Raw genomic sequence first — 21,779 nt, forward strand, 5'->3', positions numbered from 1 at the left:
GTGTGCAACTGAGCTTGATCTTCAGCCTGTGGCACCAGAGAATGGTGGAATTCAGGAGTTTTGGACTATGGAGTGTGATAAGGGTTAGCTTTGAAGCCAGCGCTTTACAGAACCATGTCTAGAAATTAGCAATTACAAATCTGTAAGGAAACAAATAAACAAATTAACCAGGACAAGTGCTGGAAGGTCCAGTATGTTTTACAAGAAACAAATAGGATTCTTCATGGATTTAAAAACATTTTTGGATCAAATCTTCTCTGCAATTTCTATCAATCAGAATGGGGTCAGCTAGCGCTAGTGATCCTTTCTTTATCCAGTCAGTTTCATTCACCTTTTTGCTGAAGTGTAGCTGTTCCATTTGATCCTGTGTTATTATGTGACAGCACACAAAGCAATCAAATCAAAACAAGCGTAGAAGCAATGTTCCCCATACTCCCCTGACTAGATATTTGATTTTACATTCCAACTCTGATAGATTGAAGTCTTTTCCTGCCCAGACGTTGTTGCTTATTACTAGCTACTAAAATAATACCCTGCCACAGGCCACAAAAATGTTCCCCTATAAGCCACTTCTGAGAACCACCTTAGCCTTAAAAATAGGAAGGTTTTCCTCAGAGAATCATTCCTATAGAAGGAAGGATCTGCCAGATTTGATTTAGATTTTTGATTTTTTAAAAACAATTTTGTCTAATTCTTGTGTTAGTAAGGAGACAGCAGTGAGATTGACAATAGAAAGCAATGCCATTGGTATTTAGTTAACTGACTATCCCATAAAGTGTAAAGCACTAGCTTCCTTCATCCGGTTTTTAACCTCTTATGTAGTCTCGGGACAAATTTGTGCCACAGATAAATCAACAGACTAGAAAGTCACACCCAAATTCAAGTAACAGGAATGAAAGTATGTATTTAGTGTAGGTAATCTATTAGTTTGGATGGCCCACAATTCAGAGATGGTCTCTATTTCAAATAAAAGCTGACTCCTGATGTGCCAGCCAGAATGGTTTTTACAGTTTTGTGTCAACTTGTCTGTACTTGGCATAGACTATGTAGGAAACAGAGATACCAAGAGACCACCAAAGCAGCCCGTCAGCACTGCGACCCTGACTCTTGCCGCATTTCCTCTTGATTAAATATCAAGGTAAAATCAGAATTTTTATCTATGCCATCTTCTGAGGTAGGATGTTTTGGGTGAGGTGAATTGCCAAATAGCAGACTGGCAAGGAAGTTTGTAGATCTTCGTTTAAGTACTGAGTGAAATTTCCTCATGGAAATTCTGATGTCAACACTGAGGAAGAGTCTTGGGCTCTGCTGTGAATAGAGGAAGAAACTCTGGGACAGGATAGCCTTCCCTATCTGCATTGATGCTGGCGTATGTACCTGCAGGCTGTGTCCTACAACAGTAAACGATGAATGCTGCAGTTTGCTGTTAAAAATTGCAAGGGGTTTTGGGGGAGGCATCATTACAGGGAAAGAACAAGCTTGCTTGTAGTTACACCAAGGTATTTGACTGGCCTCAGCAGGGTGGCATGGCTGTAACTGAAAGGCTAGAATATCTCATTAAATCTTCTCCTACCTACGGCATTCACCATAGTCATCCCAAGGATCTCAGATGCCGCAGATACAACCATATCCCTAATTACAGGGTAACAGGGCAAGCTGCAGGAGAAAGAAAACAGCCCCAGACCTTCGGCAAATGAACAAATGAGCGTGAGATATTTAATTTACTCCTGAGTCTTGCTCTGCCGTGACACTGACAGGAGGTGCATGCTGCCTTTGAGTAAGTGTCACAGGGTGGTCTCCTGCATTGAGGAGCTGCAGTGCAGGCCTCCTGGGAGCATGAGGCTTCTGAGAAGGCATAAGCACACAATTTTTCTTTAAGAAGCATTTGAGCCTGATATTTCCTTTTGCAAAATACTCTTACCTCTAACAAAGGGTTTGGAAAAGCACTTAAAAAATATATGAAGTTCTTACATCATTGCATGAGTTGTGGTTTTAAGAAAAAAAAAAAAAAGGCAGATAAAATTCTTCTGTGTTTTAAACTGTTGGCTAGGTGGGAAGCATGTGCTTCCTGCACAACAACAAAGAGAGTAGAGGATAAGGGGGCTAGAGCAAACTGAGACAACTATCCTGAAGTCACTGCAGCCCCAGGCAGCACCTCACAAAAAGGGCATATCCAACAGGGAGCTGAGAATTTGGAAAAAGATGGATCTCCAAGGTAGGAGGGACTAGCTGAGTTTTCAGCACTGAAAATCAAGCATGCCTGATGGGTAAGGTGAGCAGGGAACAGGCTAATTGCTGTCATGCAAAACAGGAAACATCCTAGCAGGTACTGCTAGCAGTACTTTAAAGCAGATGAAAGGAAGTACTTTTCATATGGCATGTAATTAGATTTACAGCACTGCTATTAGCCTTTGGTGGAGACCAGATGTCAGGATACTGCAAGACTTATCTCAGTTTTAGGTATCCCAGAGATTCCCATAATGGCCTGCTCAACTCCTGAGAGTAAGAGAGGGAGAGAGAGACTTGTGTATAGCTGTGGATATCTCAGTACCTGCAGACAGACTGGTAGTCTTGGCAGCAGTCATGTTGGGTTGTGATCACAAACGGAATAAGCAAAGGAGTTGCTCCTTGACTCAGGAGGATGGGAACTTCCTTTCCAATTTCACATACAGTAACGGGCAATGTCAGAGTTAAATGCCACACGATATGTCTGTACTCTAGAAGAGACATGGGGAGGCTTAAAAGGGTCTTTCCTTCAAAGAAATGAAATACATATATAAGACCAGTACTGACATGAAAAGAATTTCCTTGTTCATTTCCTTGGGAAGTAATTTGAACATGCTATCCTCATTTGTCCTTGAATCTGATGTTTGCTCTGTATATAGAGATGAACACTTGTACAGAACAGGTTTTATATAGTTACACAGGATATAAGCTATCTACTTACATTTTACTCCTGGTTATTATATCGTTGCATATTTGAGATGTCTCCTTTTAGGATTCCGGAGACATCTACATGCAATCTAAAGTCTTTCACAGCTGAGAAGATAGTGACTGCTGTGTTTAACATGAGTCCTTCTACTGATGCAAATTGTCCCACCATCCATAAATCTGGGAGTTCATCCTAGAATAAAGTTACCTTGAAAAGTTATTACCTTGCTAAGAAAAACTTTCTTTGATATTAGACACTAGAGCTTTGAATCTGAAGGGATATGGTTCAGGATGGAGATGATGTGCTTTGCTCTGTTTCCCTTCCACACGGATCTTAAATTGTCCCTGCTGTCTCTCTCACAGTCTCAGGCTCCAGGTTCAGTACCTATGTATTGCTGTGCAGGCTGGTCTGTGCTGCATGATGTATTAAGGACTACTACAAGCCCCAGGCCAACCATATCATGTATCAGGAGCCAGAAGAGCTTGGAAATTTTGAGATTTTGTACAAAATGTGGATATTTCAGATGCATTGGAAGGTTATCCTCCCAGGTAACCATGATAACAGGGTGAGGGGCAAGTGAGTGATGAAATACTGCTTGCTTACAGCTCTTCCTCAGCTTGCTCTTTTGGGGCCCATACCTAATAATGCTGTTCCTTGAGAAATAATACAGTGGTTGTGTGCATTTCCTATTGCATTTCTTTTTCTTTTGTTAACTTGTATACAGACAGTTCTCTAGCAATAAGCATGTTTGGACATGGACTAAATAAAAATAGGTAAGCAATTTGATAGAGATAAGTGGAAGTGTCTTATATCAACTTTACCTGAGCCATTTTGCTCCTCTTTATGTTTACTTGGTAGACTTGCAGAAAAGATAAATATTGCCCTTTTGGTAAGAAATAGTTGGAGATCAAAGTGAAACTGACCTCGCGGTTATCTTGGGATTTAACCATTAACCTGTCAGTTTTGGAAGTGGTAAGCCATGTGCAGAGCCTGCTGCTGCTGCTGAGAGAGGAGTTGTTAACCACCCTTACTGAAGAATTTCTTTGTTCACCAAGCTGGGATTTGGTCCTGTCATGTCAGCTGCAGAGACTGTGCCTTGCTTGTTCAGCCTTAGCTCTTGGAATGTGACTAGCTGCTGCACAGCTTGGCATGGCTGTCTCTGTGACCCCTGATCCATGAACAGGGTGTGTGGCCTGTTCTTGGCCCTGGTATTTCAAGAATTTTTTTGATTTTACACAGGTTATTTCATGGCAGAAAACACAAATGCCTTGGCTTTCTATGTGCTTAAAAATGTGTTTGTCAGACCTTCCCTCATCTCTCACTGATGGGAAGGAAATGGTAGCCCCTCTACTTGTTACCTCTCCTTGACTGCCTAGTTTAGACTTGTCAGGAAGTGTGAATGGATATGACATGAATGAATCTGAATGGGGATTTAGACAACTGGACTTTTCATTGGCAAAAGACTGTGATCATAGTGGCACAAGTTCATGGTTCTTCAGAGTATATAGGTGGCAAGCATAAGTGATTTTTTATGGATTAGTAAGCAAAGTCCCAGCCCAGAGAACATTATCCTCTGTAGAGAAGTCATTTCCATCTCTCATGCTTCAAAGTATGAAAGAGCTAAGGGAACACTGGCAAACACAAACAAAAAAATGCTTGCAGTTTTGCTCCTAAGTGCTTACATATGAATTTTGCACAGTGCAAAGTCTTTACCAGGGTATTTATACCAGGAAAGTTTCTGAGACAATACATAGCTTATTGCTGCAGCAATGTAGACACATGGGAGCTCAACATGGCACCAACTGTACCAGAGGAAAATATATTTTCCACAGAGAATTTGCCTTTATCCACCGTGTTTTGCAGCTTAGCTGGAAAAAAAAAGAAAGCATAAGACCTGGTTGCAGTCACCCAAAAGGCCATTTTTTCATTATATAAAGAAACACTGGGGAAAGGGGAGCAGGCTGAGATATCAGATCTGGCAGTATGGACAAATTGGATCTGGCTGACAGGTAAGGGCATGCTTGGGCTGTGGTGGGAAGGGAGTGTGCACCTACTGTAGCCAGGTGGTTGCCAACACAAGTTTAGCTCCTGGTGGTCTTATCTTGATTTGGACTATCAGAGATGCTTTACTCTGTGCCAGGACTAACAACAAATTCTTGGACATGAACACACGTGGATGTTGACAAGCTGGGTTAATTCATGTACATGAGTAAGTATTGCTCATGTTGTCTGAAAGTTGGGGTTTACCAAAGCCACAGTAGGCTTTGTATAAATACAACCTACCCCACACCCCAAAACAAGTGTTTGAATAGTCCTGATGCTCTGAGCATCACTTTGTACTTTCCCAAAAGCAGCAGCATGGCCCCAGGCCACCTAGGCAGCTGTCTGGCTGTGACTGACCCAATCCAATCTGCTTTAACAAAAAAACAGGCCTTATCCAGACTGAGGGCAGGCATCTGGCAGGATTGCAGGATCAGGCCCCAAACCCGGGAAATGAAACACAGCTCAGTCAAAGGCAATGGGAAAACAAAGTCACCTGGAAAGAGTTAGCCATTCAAAGTGGGGGCAGGGGAGAGAGGGGCCAGGGGAAGGGGGTGCTACTTTAATCTTTTCATGATATAAAAATTTTGTGACTGAATTAAAGCCCTACTGTTTGGACTGGAAGATGTTATGCAATTCTCAGAAACAAGAGCAGCTGGCCGCGGTACAGATACCTCCTAGCAAGCCCTGCAGTGCACAGCACATCATTTACCGGGGCTGTAAAAGAAAGGACGTTTATTAAGGGGCTTGGGAGTGAAATTTGACATGCTGGCTTGGCTTTTAGCTGACTGGATTTCATTTACAGCTCCTCTGTTTTATTTTCTGCTTAAATAAATAAATAAATAAATAAATGAAGCTCTCTTCGCCTGCCTTTCCTAGCTGCTTTTTGGCATGCCTTTGAGTAAATCCAGTGCTGAGAGCCTGGGGGTCTTGATGTGAATGTTGCTAACCTTGTGACAATGTGGCTAAGCAGGCAAAGGTCCTGCCAAAATCCACATTCAGGAGGATCAGAAAAGGAGTAAAAGTAATGGAGTTAAAAATCACCTGACTGTTGGGAATTTTCACTCTGAGGAAAAAATGAGAACAAAATAATGTCCTGAGCCCACCAAATAATGTGCATTTTACAAACATTTATTGCTATTTCCTGATCCTTCCTCTTCCTACCTTTCACCCACCTCTTCCTACCAGCTGCACCATCAGATTTGCTATTTCTTCCTTGCCTTTGGTTCTTTCTTTCTTTGTGTAATTCAGTGGAGAGAAAAAAAGTAGAAATCAGAGTTTTGGGGGCTAGGTTCTGCCACTTAACCACAGGACAGATCTCCTTGTTGGTGCAGTTGCCAAAATGGACCCTGAGGTCATCCTGGGGTCTTGTCCTATTTTGCACTGGTGGAAGGTGACACTTGCTGCTCTTACACAACCTGTCCTGGCTTTCCCACAGCACCTAAGTCTGACAACAATGGCAGTGCATTGATCATTCACCCATAGGTGATGTGGCTGACAAATAGTTGATGCTATTATTTTTAATACTGTTTTCCAAAGTCATTAAGAAAATTCCCTTTAGAAAATATGCCTCTGGGCATGTCAATGAGCTGTCACTGTTGGGATCTGGGTAGTTCAGCCCTTGTCTCAGGAAATTTCTCATTTAAAAATAAAATAATATAACCCCTCCCCCGAGGTTATTGCAATAATAGTATCTACAGCTAAGTACTTAGGCTAAATAGCTAAACTTTAAGTAAAATACTTTTTGAAAATATGCAAATGTAAGTGCTTGAAATGTTAAGGGATTACATCTGTAACTTCAGTTCTGAAGGTCCTGAAAGTAAACATGGTGGCACAAGGGGTAGCAGCAGTTTCAATTCCTCCACACTTTGGAAATAACACTTTGGAAATCACCTTATTTCCTCATAGGTCAAGTTTTATTTAGCCGTTCCTCCATGCAGTACTTCCCACAAGAAACATGTGAATGTTTAGCAGCTGTTACTGGATTTTTTTTATCCCTGTATCTGGTGTTTTAAGGTTGAATAGCCTGGCCCTTTGCCTTCCCTATGCTGGTGGACAACTCTCAGGCCAGCAGTGTGCTAGGCTACTAAAGGAAGTGCTGTGATCAGTGCTAGTGGGAGGACCTTGGGAAGTGGGATGCAGCTTTCTGGCCTCTCCATAGGCACGATGCCATGCACAAGCTGGACCAGCCACAGCACTCACTGTGGCTTTGCATGCTTCCTGTGCTATTGTCATTTTCAAAAAGTGTGCTTTTTTTATTCCTGGTTTAAAGATCCTAGCAGAACTTGGGAGAGCAGCTAGTATGGAGGAGGACGTATGTGCCAGCATGACTGAGTGCTGGTAGTTAGTCACTTTGTATTAACTAAGCTGGGCATGATCTGAGCAGCAGAGTCATCGTGTGGGCAGGATCCCAACACCGCACCAAGCAGCATAAGAAAAACACCAAGGGCTGCATTCCACTCTGGGATCTAATGTGCTGGCTTCAGCAGAAGCCATGAGAATGTAACTGCTGCCAGGGGATAGGCCCAAAGTTTAGTATTTCTCCAAATGAAGTATAAAAGTAATTACGAGCTTGGCCTGTAATACTCAGGTCTGAATTCATAACCATCTGGTGCTAACGGCCTGAAGAAAAACTTCAGGCAAAGGTTTCATTTTACTTAATATCCATCAGAAAAGTCCCTGGCCAGTGACTGCAGCCTTACTAGTTAGTGATGGAGGTTCATAGCTGCTGTCTCGCTGAGGTGTAGTAGGGTGCAGAAGCCTGATGCTGCTCTGCTTTGACTTTAAGGAAGAGGCACTGAGCACAGAAAGTGATGCTGCTTGGAACACACAGAAGAATTAACAAACTCAATATAATGTTTATCCTCCCCCCATTTTCACTTCAATGACATTCCTAAAATAAACCCTGCCCAGGAGTCTACTGAATGACTGTGCTCCTAAGAAGAAAAGGTTTGCATGCTGAAATTAACTCCCTGTGTTACCTATCTATGAAGAAAAGCTGGTTTTAGGCTCTTTGTTAAAACAAATCTCAGTCCCATCCCAGGTCAGAACTGGGTGAAAGGACTATGTGGAAAGCATATATTTTTTCATTCCAGCTGAAATTTTGCAAAGCCTTCCTGTCCCAAATATTGGACTCAGATGTTCTATTTCTGAATAGGGCAGACAGAGACACAGAGGACTGTGACTTGATCAGATATGCTGATAACATACTGATAGAAAAAGTAGCAAACAAGATATCAGGCTTGTCTGACAATTCCAAGAGAAACTCTGCCTACTAAAGTTTCTGTTGGAGACTTTTAGTCATTGCTGTGCAGTCCAGAAGGTGTTACTCACTACGTATGAGAAATTGGAGTAAGAAATGGCAGAGCTATTCAACTTGCTTCTGTATAGACCTTATGGCATCTCTATTAAAAATTTTGGGTCAAAACTCAAATATTCCAGGTGGGAAATATCTCTTTTCTGCTTTCCTCTATGTGGTCCAAGTACAGCAGCTTGTGAAGACCATCAGAATTGTGATTCTGGATTGAAGTAGGTTTTCAGCAAAAGTACTTCAGTTGTTATTTCCACCCCACCAAAGAAAAAAATAAAATTTCTTGAAGGTAGGAGAGCGCTTGTCTTTAAATTGCCCACTAATCCCATTGCCACAAAAGAAGCAATAGTGGTAGAAATGAGAAGTCACTTCAAAAATCTACTTTCCTACTGTAATCTCAACTTCTTTAAGTCTTTGCCAGCCATTCCTCCTTAACCCACTGTTAGACTCTCTCCCCTAAGGGCAGCTTGTTGTGGCAATGAAAATGTTGCTGTTTGCAGCAATATATGGCAGTCCTAATCACTGTAATCAGACTGAGGAGTTTGTCTGACCCTTAACCTTCATGGTGCGTGATCACACTGGTGGTCTTTCTCGATGGTTTTGAGCAAATTTTACAGGAGGTCACCCTTGGCAGGGTAGCATGGTAACTTTGGGTATTTGCTGTAAGCTGTTCCATTTGCATGCTACTGATGAGTTTGCCCTTGGTTTTCTTGCACATTACCCCCTCTACATTGAATCGGTGTAGAAATTTCCAGAGGTAAAATTTTGGTCTGTAATGTAACCACTCTGGTCACTTTCTTTCTCCTCCTTATCCGTCTCCCAAAACTCACTGGGAAGCCTGTGTTATTCTTTTCTTATACTCATGGAGCTGTGGCTTATATCAAGACACACTGGGGAGGGAGCTCCCCCATGCCAGCACCAGCCTCAGCTTTACATTACTGTTCAACTAGCACCTTTCTCTTCTCTTGCAGTGTTTGCCAGAATCTTGAAGGCTCCTGAATCCCAAAATATCACCTTTGGTTCTGTGGTGACCTTGCGGTGCACGGCGGCCGGTCTTCCGGTCCCTACTGTCACCTGGTTGGAAAATGGGAAAGCTGTAAGTGCCTCTTTTTCATGAGTTTGACCCTGGAGCACTGCTAGCAGACAGAAGCACAGCCCAGGGATTAAAAAGCAGGGCTGGGAGCCAGCATCAGAAGTTTCTATTCCTGCCTTACTTAGCACCTTGTTGTGCAATCTGGTTGAGTCCACCTCACCTCTCTGGTCCAGCTTTCTCCTCTGAAAAACACTCTCCCCCTTCTTCAGGGTGTTGCATGAGTGAATTTTGTAGGATCTGGAAACCTCAAGCTACAGGGTGGTTCAGACACTCTCAACCTTCCTCCAAACCAGGGTTTCTAGGACTATATTGTGGGTTTAAGTGTTTCTGCAGCTATCTTACCTTTCTGTTCTTCTACTGTGGTAACAAATCTATGGCAAAATTGCTTATTTGACAAAATAACAAAACCCGAGGAGTTAGATAGGGCCAACTGTCTTAAGGTAAAATACCCATGTTTCCACAGCATATTTGCAGAAGAGAATAGACCTGAAGTTTTCTAGACTGACCTAGGTGACACAATGAAGTATGTCACCGATTTGTTCCTATCTAGAAGCATGTCATCAAGAAAGACACACTCCTTCAGTGGCAGGCACCAAGAGATGCAAAACCACTATATCTCACAGGAAATTGTTCTGTAATTTAATGATCCTGACCATTTAAAATAGGTGCTTGCTTTGAATTTGTATGGCTTTCATGCCTGTGTGTAGGCTGTTGCAATGTTTTCACTTCAGCTGAACTGAAGAGTTGCTTGACACCCAATAGTGCCTCTGCAGGAGTGAGCAGTGTACCACAGTCACAGCAGCTTTGCAGCCTGAGCCTGCCAAGGGTTTCCTCTAGTCTTTTTATGAGTGGGGTGAACATGTTTTATACTCTCTGTGGTCTTTCAACAGCTTTTTTAAGCATGTGAGCCCCAGGGTGTGATGCTGTGGAGGCACGTGGAGCATCCTCTGACTACAGGCTGGCAATTCTCATCCACCCTTTCTCACTGACCTCATGTCCTTCTGACCACAGGCTGACCATGACCATTCATGACTTGCTTGTCAAACAGAACCAATAAATCAAGTTCCTTACTTCAGGGGCCTATCACCATCCTGGTCTGTATCCCTTCTTTCCACATATTAAAATATGTTATTAAGGCCCCATGGCTACTCAGGAGGGTGTCTTGCCTTCCTTACCTCCTCTAAACTTTATGGTGTGCTCCAGTCTGATTAGGGCTAATATTCCCTCAAGGTTGGTAGGGAGAACAGCAAAGGGATCAGATCAGCCTCTACAGAGAACTGTGGATCCTCAGTAGTTTCGACATGGTTTTTGACAGAAGTTAATTTGAGACAACTACAAGTGTTTATTTGACTTCTTTCCCATAGGGATTGAAACCTTTTGCAGGGGTTTGGGGTACCTAGCAGGGGCAGAGTATTTCCAGAGCGCAGACCTGTGCTGTGCCCAGATCCCTTTGTGTGGATCCCTGTATGTGGATCCCTGTGTGTGATATGATATTCAATCCCTGCCTGGAGCCACTGTCTGGCTTGTCATATCTGCTCTGCCCCATCCCTGCTCTGCAAAGCATAGCCCAATCTCAGGAGGGTAGTGGTCCAAATTGCCTCATTTTAAATATGGCAAGGAGGCCTTAATGAGAGCCTGTTTCTGGGAAAGTCAGCAGGAAATGGGTGGACTGTCGACTGTGCATTTGAAGGCTGGTTCACAACAGTAGTGAGTCATCAGAAGATGCAGCATTCCTGTGGCATTATGGTCTCTGAACACTGACCTGTAATTGTCCTGAGGCTTAAAGAATGGGATTCTTGGTGAGCTTATTGAACTGCCCTTGAAGAGAAGGATGGAAACTCCTCTGTGCAGCAGCTGCCTTGCCTATCTAAATAGAAATACAATTAATTTTCCTCCTGCTACACACCACAGGGCATCATGGGCCTTATAATTTGGTTTTTCATACTCCAAAGAATAAATGAAGCAGATGTGAAGATGTGAAGAAGTCTCTGGTTTGGTGGTGGCTGAGGGGGTATTTTAAGGACTAAAAAGAGACCTGCTGGGAACAAAATCTCAGGAAATGTATTTGAAAAGGGAAGGGAATCAATTAACACAAGGGTATATCTTGAGGTTCCTGGTAGAGAAAACCACAGCTGGCCGGTGTGGAAATCCTAGGCACCACTACCCCACATGTTCACCTGTGATTTTCCATGGTACATGGTACATACTGCTCATACTGCTTGCAGTTACATGAGCAACTTCTTCCTTCTGCGTCCAAGCTGTAATAAAAAGTCCCAGTTCTCTGTGCTCACCAGGCACAGTTCAATGCTGCCAGACATGGTACACCCAAGGCCTGAAGATCAAGAAGTGAGAGAAGACTGGATTAGCAAAAGCTGCTTGGGGCAAGCAGCCACAAATCCCAGGTGGATGCTGGGAGGCAGGAGCAGCCTGTAAGAAATTCCCCTTTTCTACTGGGAAGGTCTCCACATTATTTTAGAGCTGAATGGTTTCTGGAGAGAAGAAGATTCTAAAACTAAATCTGACCAGAACTGGAATAAAAGAGAAAATTGTGGAAAAATATCCCCTGAGCTTCCATCCACTTGAACGGACTTCACAGTATAAGGGCAAAAATATCCCTGGCCCCTGTATTAACACAGTGACTAGCATACCTGGTGCAACACTTGCAAACTGTTCTGGTCTGATTATTTACTGATTTCTTCCCATACACATTCTCTTACCACAATTCCAAGTTGAACTTGAGTGAGGCAAAACAAATATTTTCGGCATTTTCTTTTTAGAGAGGATCCAATCTGCTTACAAAAGATGTGATACAGCACTGATGTGTTCCTTCTTGCTTTTTCAATTATAGCTGTTAATACATATGGGTATTTCATCTCATTGAAACATCTCATTGAAAGCACATTTCTACTAACCCTCTGGGAGTTCAGATTGATATCTCTGTCTTCTCAATTAGATGCATAGGTAGAGTGCTTTGCTGGGATGGGTCCAGGGAGACAATTATCACTGTTCTTAGAGTCAGGTCACACCTCTGGGATCCACAGTCAACCACATCTCACTTGAATTACATTTGATGCTTCCTCTCAGTATGAAGATTAAAGCAGGCAATGCTGCTCCTTCCTATTGTGCTTGCAAGGTTGATGTACCATGCCCTCCTACTTTAATGAATTCCATATGAGCAGGAAAAACTTGATAAAATCAAGCCAAACTGGCAAAAATTAGCTGTCTGCAAGCTCATTTACCTGGGAATTTCTGATCTGGCCAAAATCACCACATTTGCAGCCCCTTCCATATTTCCAGTTGTGAGATAAAAAAAATCTACCAGATATTTGCAGAAGTGTTGGAGCTATAGCACTTTCTTTGCTCATGACTGCTTTGAAAGTGTGGCAGTGGTTATATTAATCCAGCATCAATGACTTCCAAACTATTTTTTTTTCTTCCTCTGTATAGCGGATATCCACAAAGTCACCTTGTGCCCTTCCTTGCTAAGGCATGAAGAGGCAAACAATCTACTACAAGAAGTCCTGGAGTAATTAGCCAGATAAATTACATGAGCCAAATTGCGACTGTGGCCCTCTGGAACTGACAAATAATTGCAAAAATATTGCGGAAGTGTGAAATAGGAGAGACCTTTAACATTTACTTTTGTCTGTGAAGTCAGCTGCTAACGAAAGCACGAAAGCAACCCCAGCAGCTTTAGCTCTCTGCCACCTCCATCTATATGCCACATCCTTCTCTGCTAATTTAAGTGCTTGTGGCTGTACCTCTTAGATTTTACCTCAGTTTGCTTGTTTACCCCTTTGTTGGAAATATCACTGCACTGGGCTTTTCACTCTTTTAGGTTTCTGCAGGGTCTATAACGGAAAGTGTCAAGGACAGAGTGGTTGACTCCAGACTGCAGGTGTATGTCACCCGACCTGGCCTGTTCACTTGCCTTGCCACGAACAAACACAGTAAAACTTTTGGAGCCGCAAAAGCAGCAGCAACCATCAGCATTTCAGGTAGGCAGGGAGAGAAGGGGTGATTAATATTTTACTCTTGCAATCACAGTCTTAGCTTTTCTACTGGGAGAGAAGAAAGGGGCATGAAGTACTCTGGAGGAAGAGGAAAAGCCTTGGAGAGCTGATGGCGTGCGGGGACTTAAATTTGAGTACAAGTGCATCCCCCACCAGGCTATTTCCTCATATATTCTTACACTTTGGAGACTGCCACAGCTGTCATTTCCTGAATGTTTGATGCTGTCTTGTACTTTGTGTCCCAGAAGTGCTCTTGGTAAATTCATCCATGTGAAGGAAGTCGTGGCCATGACCCAGCATTGGTATCACCTAACAGCAAAGTGAAAATAGCTTTGAACAGTTTAGCTTCACAGCGGGTTGCATCCAGAAAGCAGGGAGGTTGCTGTCAGAGTAGTATCCCACCCTGCCTGGAGTAATCTCTGCTTCCAGAGACATCTCCTAAATGTGAAAAGGATGTTCCAAAGGGAAGAAAAACCAAAGGTCAGAGCTAGCTAGCAACATCTGGCACACAGAGAAAAAGGTGGCATCTTGTGCCTTCCCTCTTTGGACAGTCAGGGAAGTATAGTTAGAGGAAAGAGTAATCCCACAGGACATGGGATGATAGCCTTGGTCCTGCTTTTAACCAGGCAGGCACCTGTTTCTCTCTCTGTGCCTTAGCTGCTTCATTGTTGAAAAAATAACCATGCTCTTTCTTACACTGGGCATTGAAACCTAGCAGCAAGCTCTGCCTTGTAAGAGACTCAGCACTTGATGCTGTATTTCACAACTTCCATAGTTTTTGTATTTTTCAACTGTATCTTTTGTATTTTTCAACTTCTGCTTTTAACCCAGGCAAGTCCCTGTCCCACAAATGCAGTGGGGAGGGCAGGTGCTTTGGGCTGGTGGGAGGGGTTGCACTGCTCTCCTCTGGGATGTGTTCAACAGGAGGGAAACAGTCACCTAGACCTGATCAGGAGTCTGCCTTAGCCTTGTTCCATCTCACAAGAGTCCCAGGGTAGAGGTGTCCTGGTCCTTGGCTGGCACAGCCCAGCTCCCTGTGGCACTGGCAAGCTGACATGTGACAGTGCTGCATCTCCAGCCCTAGTTTCTCTCACCTGTTACAGCTGCTGCCTGAAGTAATGAGTACATGGGTGGTTTAAACAGAGGGTGCTACCTGTTAGTTATGTAGGACCCAAAGGATCAGGATAAAAATGTGAGTTTAGGGAGTAACAGTCCACTTCAGCTGGCACTGAGTCAACAACGCACTTCCTCCTCCTCATTCCTTCTCTCTTTACAGCATCCAGTGTTGCCCAATATTTCTTCCCCACAAGAAGGTACAAAAAAAAGGACAGAATTTAGATGCATTCTTTTTCAGACAGCTTATGGTTCTCAGACAGATTTCCTATCATGGAAATGCCAACTTACACATCTCAGAGGGAGCAATGAAGTGTCACTGATATCTTTTCCATTTCTTCTTTCTCCTGGTTCATCACAATTCCTGGATTTGGTGCTTCTTGGCAGAGTGGAGGTAAGAATGACTTTCTGTGGCTTCGTGGAAGTTTTTTCTGGACCAGGGAGAAGAGAAATGATGAACCAAGAGGATTTGGTTAGTTTGGCTTAAATAAAGAGAGAGGGTTTCTGTATGCCAGTCATGCAGATGAGGTTCACCTGGAGGGTACACTGAGCTCCTTTATAGAGGCATAATTGGAGACTGAGCTCATGTAGATAAGAATGACTTTGTATCAAGCAAGCAGTGGATCACACAACAGTAAGGGTGTTTGAAATATAGTAGTGGGTAGAATATTTTGTAGTAAATTCTGTTCACAGTTACAGATCCACAATTTCACTTGACCTTATAAACTTACATGGCAAAGCTTAACTGCAAGTTTAACTCCTGTGTATACACAGTCAGTAAATGTAATTTGGCTTGATGATGACCAGGTTAGGGCAAGAGAAGTTTAAATTTGCTCCAAGCAGTTATGAATGGTAAAGCCACTTATATGTGATGGGAAATGCACCTCTGCGTAATTTAGGTGGATTTTTGTTTTTACCATATTTTTACATGCTGCACTGGCAGATCACTCCAGAAGGAAAAGAGAGGGTTAGCCTGGGAGGTGGGCTGGGGGCTTCTGACCCTCAGAGAAATCAGCATGGCCCGAGAAAGTCTGAGCAGGTGGCTTTGCCAGTCTGCTGACACTGGCCCCTGGCAAAGGCCATCGTCTCCATTACAGGGGTTTGCTAAATTGATTCAGAAAGTCTTTAAGTGATTAAGTGACCACCAATGATGATGGCAGACCTATGCCTTACACCTGCACCTGTGAAGGTGTGACAGGCATGGGAACAGTGCTCAAATGCTGAGCCTTTCAGTCCCACAGATGTTCTCAACACTCACTGAATGAAATTCCCTTTCTGTGACAAGGCAATGTGAGAAACACGTTGTTGCTACTTCTCCATTGCAGCTTGGTCTGTGTCTCATTGAAAGTTTTAGAAAATCAAGGAATCACAGCCTAAGCACTGAGGGCTGTTGTCAGGCAGCTTCTGCAGCCCACTAAAGTCAGTAGTACAAGAGCCCCATGCATGCCTGCCCCTGCTTTTGCCTCTTGGACACAGGAAGGTAGCAACTTTCACATTAAGCACAATGGGTATGATTGGGTAAATGTAAACAACATGAATCCTGAATGCCACAAACAGTTCTATCAGGGTGCTGGGGGCATTGCATCGCTTTGGGGCAACATGCTGTACACCAGGGTGATGTCTTGGGCTATGAGACTGGTGCAGCATGCTGGGGGACACCTGTGTCACATGAAGGTATGTCCATGGAGCCTGGGATGATGCAGGGTGTCACAGCATCACTGCCATTTTGGTAATACCTCAAGGGGTTGGTTCCTGTATTTTTTAGCCAACGCAAAATAGAAAAAAATATAATTTAAAAAAAATTCAGATGGAACCCAAAGTATAGCAGGTGAAACAGGGCCAGGGAGTGTCATCTGCAAAGAGCAGCATTTGAAAAGGAGAAATGTGAGCATACTGTGTAATTCCTTGTCCATATACCTCCAGCTTTCTGAAGAAAAAACAGCAAGAAAACCCAGAGTTAACAATGGGTGATTATTTCGACAGGGCAAAGAAATACAAGGCAAAGATACAAATAACTCTGTTGACTGCTCCAAATGGTTGGCATGTTGTGAATTGAACTCCCTGACCCCAGTTACACTGACCAAATGAGCAATGGGGACAGCTGCACCCCGCCCTCCTCCCTTCCCGATTTGGCCATCCCCCACGCACAGGGAGTCTGTTATCCCAGGTTTCCCTCCCATGCCAAGGACACTGCATCTCACGGGCTGCCTAGGCAGAGGGCATCTCCTCACCCACAGACCTTGCTGCTGTTGGGTGACTGTGGAAGCTACAGCTACAGCTGACCTGTGCACTTCCCTTGCCCTGCTGCTCCATTTTCATGGCTGTGGGGAAGAAGGGAGGGATCTCCTAGATGCAAAAATCACAGGAAAGATAAATAAATGGCCCTCAAATGAGCTGGGCCTAGTATGCTTTTTATTACTCCTGCATAGCTTTGTCTCCATCCTTTGTGGCAGGAGTTTGCAATGTGGGAGATATGGTTAGGAGAGGAGAAGATGGACCTTGCAGGGAAGAACTAGGAAATAAAATTCAGAGACCTGTGCCTTCCTCCTCTCTGTGTCTCCCACCTAAACACGTGTGGAAGTGAGGCATGGTCAGGAGGGTTGTAGGAGCTGAGGAGGGGCAGGCAGGAGTTTGGTCTGATCTTGTGAAAAATTCCCTGGCACATGTTGGATTGGACTTTTCTGGCTCTTGCTCATCAAGTCCATCCTAAATTAAACAGTTGTTAGACAGTAGAGCAAAAAACCCTGAGTTATAACAGGGCTGCAAAAGAAGTATGGCTGATGCCTACTGCAGGGAAAATAAAATGGTTTCCCATAGGGCCTAGGGAGAGGGTGAGGAGCCATGCTAGGCCATGGTTGTGTTTGATTGCTCAGTCTTTTGCCCACTTATAAAGTTCACAATACTTGGCAAGATCCTCATCCCTGGAACTTGCTAGGGCTCACACCAGGGTACTTTGCAGAAGTTTTGTTTTTGGAATATATTAGCTGGTCTTAGTGATTATAATTGTCTGCTATCTCCTCTGCCTTCTGTTAGCCTTATATATTCTACTTTATTCAGAAACAGAGCCTAGGCATTGTGAGCCTGCAGCTGTTTAGGGTTGTGAGCTTACTCTATGTGTGTCTTCTCTTGTCCTCAACAGCAAGCTGTACAAGGGTGATGCAGGTTACTGCAGCACTTACAGAGGTGAGGTGTGCAGTGCTATCTTGGCGAAGAATGCTCTTGTTTTCTTCAACTCCTCCTATGCTGACCCAGAGGAGACCCAAGAGCTGCTTGTGCACACTGCCTGGACTGAACTGAAAATGGTGAGTTCATTCTGCCAACCGGCTGCTGAGTCTCTGCTGTGTAACTACATCTTCCAGGAGTGCAATCCCTCCGGAGCTGGGCCAGCTCCAAAACCAGTGTGCAGGTAAATGAAGAAAAAAATGCTCATATTTCACTTTCATTTCATGGGGATGTGTAGGCAGCTGTGGAGTGGTGAGGGACTGACCAGGCTTGCAGTAGCATTAAGTGAAGTTGGGCCCTCTAGGTTTGCATAGGTTTTCCCTTTGCTCTCTTCTCTGTACACCCAGAGATGACCGATTCAGCTCTGTCTGTGCTCATTGCTAGGGTACGGACTGAATTCCAGGTCCAGACCTCTGTATTATATCAGGCATTTAGTGGCCAGTGTTGAAAAGAAGTATCCATTTGAATGACAGAGTTGGTTTAAATAATTGACATATTGTTATCAGTTAAATCTCCTGTGTCAGTCTGTACTTAACTATTACTATCAAAAGTAATTGCTTATTTGGAACTTTGACTAAATACAGCCCCAGAATATGCAATAAATCTGGCCAAGGCAATCATTTAGCACTTTGCACTAAGACAAAGATAGAACAAAAAAAGACGACATCAGAGATACTGGCACTGTAATTGTACCTGCTAAACCAAAACTCCAATCTGGCTCTTATATCCTTTCATATGCAGAGAAAAGTCCATTGAAACTGGGCTGACAGGGACCCTGAGGAGTCCAAAGCATCTCTCACTAATCCACTGCTGACAGATATTTGTGTACACATCCCAGTGGCAGAGACACTACTCCCTCCCCATGCAACCTCCTGAGCAGTCCTTCCCTCGTTCCTTGTCCTCCCACCACAGCCATGGAGGCGAGTTTCTTCCCTTCCTCTTTGCAGTGAGATTTTAAATCTTCCCCATTTCTCTGACTAGAAAAACCAGTTTTTTCCAAGCTCTACACATAGCTCTTGCTTTTCTGACCAGGTCCAAATTCTGTTACTGTTGACTATAATGGAGTTATGATTGCTTGGTGTGTCTTGCCAAGGACAGCCCCTTATAGATATATCAGGATGAAGCTTTCTTTTTTCCTAGTATATTCACCCCCTGGAGGACTAGTCATTACCCATTTCACATTTGGGCAACTGACATCCTTGCCTGAAGTACAGTGCTTTGTTCTCATCTTCCTTGAAACACTTTAAAAAAATTTATTCAGATCTCTGTTTGTTGGAAGAGCAGCCCCAACTCTACTGTCTCAACTAAAATACAAATCTTCTGTGCAGATATGGCAAGCACAGTGCCAGCTGGACTTGGGCTAGATATGATCTACTGGCAGTTATTTTTCCAGTTATGTAGGGGCTTTTTAGGGCAATAGTGGCACATTGTTTTTGTAATCTGGACCTTACTGGTTGCTCCTCCTTTAAGGTCTCTAAAACAAAGGCACAGAGGAAAAGCCCAGTATGCAGCTTGACTATACATTCAGTTTTCTCTTTGATATCTGTGATGTTCACTATTCCACCATCAACAGAGTGGTGGCATATATGCTACAAAAAAAGTGTACGTGCAAGTATCCACAGATAATCATTCAGCCAAGTACTGAAACTTGCTTTTTACTGGCACACTTCTCCCTGCCACCTCATTATTCTGCTCTTTGTCACTGTGCCCTTAAGTACATGATCTCTGTGCCTTTTTTCAAGATGTGTGTCAGTATTTATATTTCAGCCACACATGTGCGGCACATTTGTCAGCTAAGGATTTTGCACAGTGCTCCACAAAGCATTTCAGTTAGATCAGGGCCTTGCTTCATTTACTTCTACTCAAACGTGGCCCTACAGGACCAGAACTCATGGTAAGTGACTGAAGGCTTGCACTTCTGGGGCAGTTCTAAAGTCAGAGTGACATAAATCAACATAAATCTGCGCTTGATCTTGAGCTAACAGGTACAGCATTTGCAAATATGTCTAGATGCTAATGGATTTGCCTGGCATTATCCTTCTTCAAATCCATGAGTCAGTGTTTGGTTTTTTTTGATTATTACCCCCTCCCCCCTGCTCCTCCCCCACCTCCTCCCCAATTTTAATGCAGCTTTCTTCATAACAAAAGCCCTGTAACAGCATCCTTTCCAGTTCTTGTTCCCAGAGCACATCAGCTGGACAGCAGTTCTTCCAAAGCCCTAGCCCAATATTCCTTTTGAAAACTCAGACATCTAATATGTACTTCTGAACAGCTGAGAGAGGTCTGGGGGCTCTTTAACACATCTCATGTGGTCTTGGTTACTTTCCAATTATCTTGATTACTTTTACTGACAACTTTATACCTCTCTACAGATACTGGCTAGACTACACAAGTTTCCAGCTGAAATACTTCATGAGTAAAAATTTAACCATCTCAGAGGTGGGAGAATTCTCCCTGTTTTTGAGGGACATATTCCCCTTGACATATTTTCATGTAGTTTTGTCTTATTATTTATTCTCTACACCAGTTTTTCTCACTCCATGTCATTTTATTTAATGTTCATTTTGATTTGGGAGCTATCTAGCAAGAATAACAACTGATAGACTAAGTAAAGCTTTTATAAAAGTGATCAGGGAATAAAACAATATGAAACGAAACAGAAAAAAGCAACATGGGAAAAGTTTCACTTCATGTAAATTAAGAAGTAAGTTGATTAAAATGAGAGTTTTTAAGAAAAGTGATGTCTCATTTCATAATTCTTGATTACATCTGCCTTTTGCCACTGGCTGCTATTGTGACAGCAAAAGAAACATCCTCAGTTTCTGTTTCAATCACTACTGATATGAAGTAACAAGGCTGCAGGGAACCGTCTTTTGTTGAAAAATGTCTCACTTTGTTTGGGCCTAAGTGTCCCCACCTCCTCTTAAATAATCTCTTGTGGTCCCTAAAAACACTACTGTCACAGTTGTTCTCTTCTGCCATTACTGTTCTTTGTCCATCTGTCATTTTCATGACACTAAACTTCTAATAATAATCTGAAGTTATCTTTGCATATGATCTCATCAAGCTCTCACTGCTCAGCATTAAGTGTTACAACAATGGTATGAACCCAGCTAGAGGAGACTGATCATCACCCCCTCTGGCTGCCTTATCATGCATCCAGGGTGGGTCTGTGGTAAAGATAACATTCTTTTAATGCTGGGGCAGACAACATTGCAGAGGAAGGGTCTTTCATGTTTTGCAATTGAACACCAAACAAAGGGCTTATTTAAGGATGCTCAGGCTCCAGGAGTGAACAGAGCTAATTCAACCCAGATCTCCCAAGTCTCAGCAAATGCAAGTTTTTCTCATTTCCCTATCTAAGCATTTCTTTACTTCAGAAGGTCATTCCTGTTCCGTGTGTTGTTTAACATAAAAAAGATAAATTATGCCATCTGGCTGCATTCTGGTTTCCATGATGTGAGGAAGGAATAAACCAGCACTGGCTAAAACCAAGCAAAGAGCAGCTGAGTTTTGATGGCTTCAGCCTGCAGACTTGAAGGGCATCCATTAGTATTGCAGAAAAACTGTTGCCCTGGTAGAATTCCCAACGACCTGCATCCTTCAGGTCCTTTAGAGTATTTGGAGTGTTGATAGTCATTTCGAAATGTCATGGTCATCTGCTCTTACCAAAACTGTTGTATAATTAAGCAGATTGCATCAGGTGATGAATTTGGCTAAATCCTTCCCCATGGACCCCAACAATACCTTTCTGCCTTTCTGAATCACTGTGTGATGGTTGGAAAAGTTGTGGATCTGTGAAGGACTTCAGCTGAACTCAGTAAAAGTAACCTCTGCACACAGCTGGTTTTTCAACTCAAACTCTCAAGAATAACTGCATAAATAAGCAAATGAGTGATAAATTGACCAATACAACAAGTCCACAAACTTTCTAGTACAGTGTATTCCCTTCCCTTCCCTTCCCTTCCCTTCCCTTCCCTTCCCTTCCCTTCCCTTCCCTTCCCTTCCCTTCCCTTCCCTTCCCTTCCCTTCCCTTCCCTTCCCTTCCCTTCCCGA

General features: G+C 43.2%; 1 protein-coding gene across 1 annotated transcript in view; it reads left to right on the forward strand.

Moving 5' to 3' along the window:
- The window catches only part of MUSK (muscle associated receptor tyrosine kinase), a 52,709-nt gene that overhangs the window by 14,062 nt on the left and 16,868 nt on the right, over positions 1-21,779 (forward strand). The window contains exons 6-9 of the mRNA XM_027652538.1: positions 9,254-9,378; positions 13,214-13,373; positions 14,889-14,895; positions 17,641-17,907. Of these exons, the coding sequence (XP_027508339.1) occupies positions 9,254-9,378; positions 13,214-13,373; positions 14,889-14,895; positions 17,641-17,907 (559 nt within the window). The remainder of the gene's footprint in view (positions 1-9,253; positions 9,379-13,213; positions 13,374-14,888; positions 14,896-17,640; positions 17,908-21,779) is intronic.

Source organism: Corapipo altera, unplaced genomic scaffold (genome assembly GCF_003945725.1).
Source record: "Corapipo altera isolate COAL_440 unplaced genomic scaffold, ASM394572v1 61286, whole genome shotgun sequence".
NCBI classification, from domain to species: Eukaryota; Metazoa; Chordata; class Aves; order Passeriformes; family Pipridae; genus Corapipo; species Corapipo altera.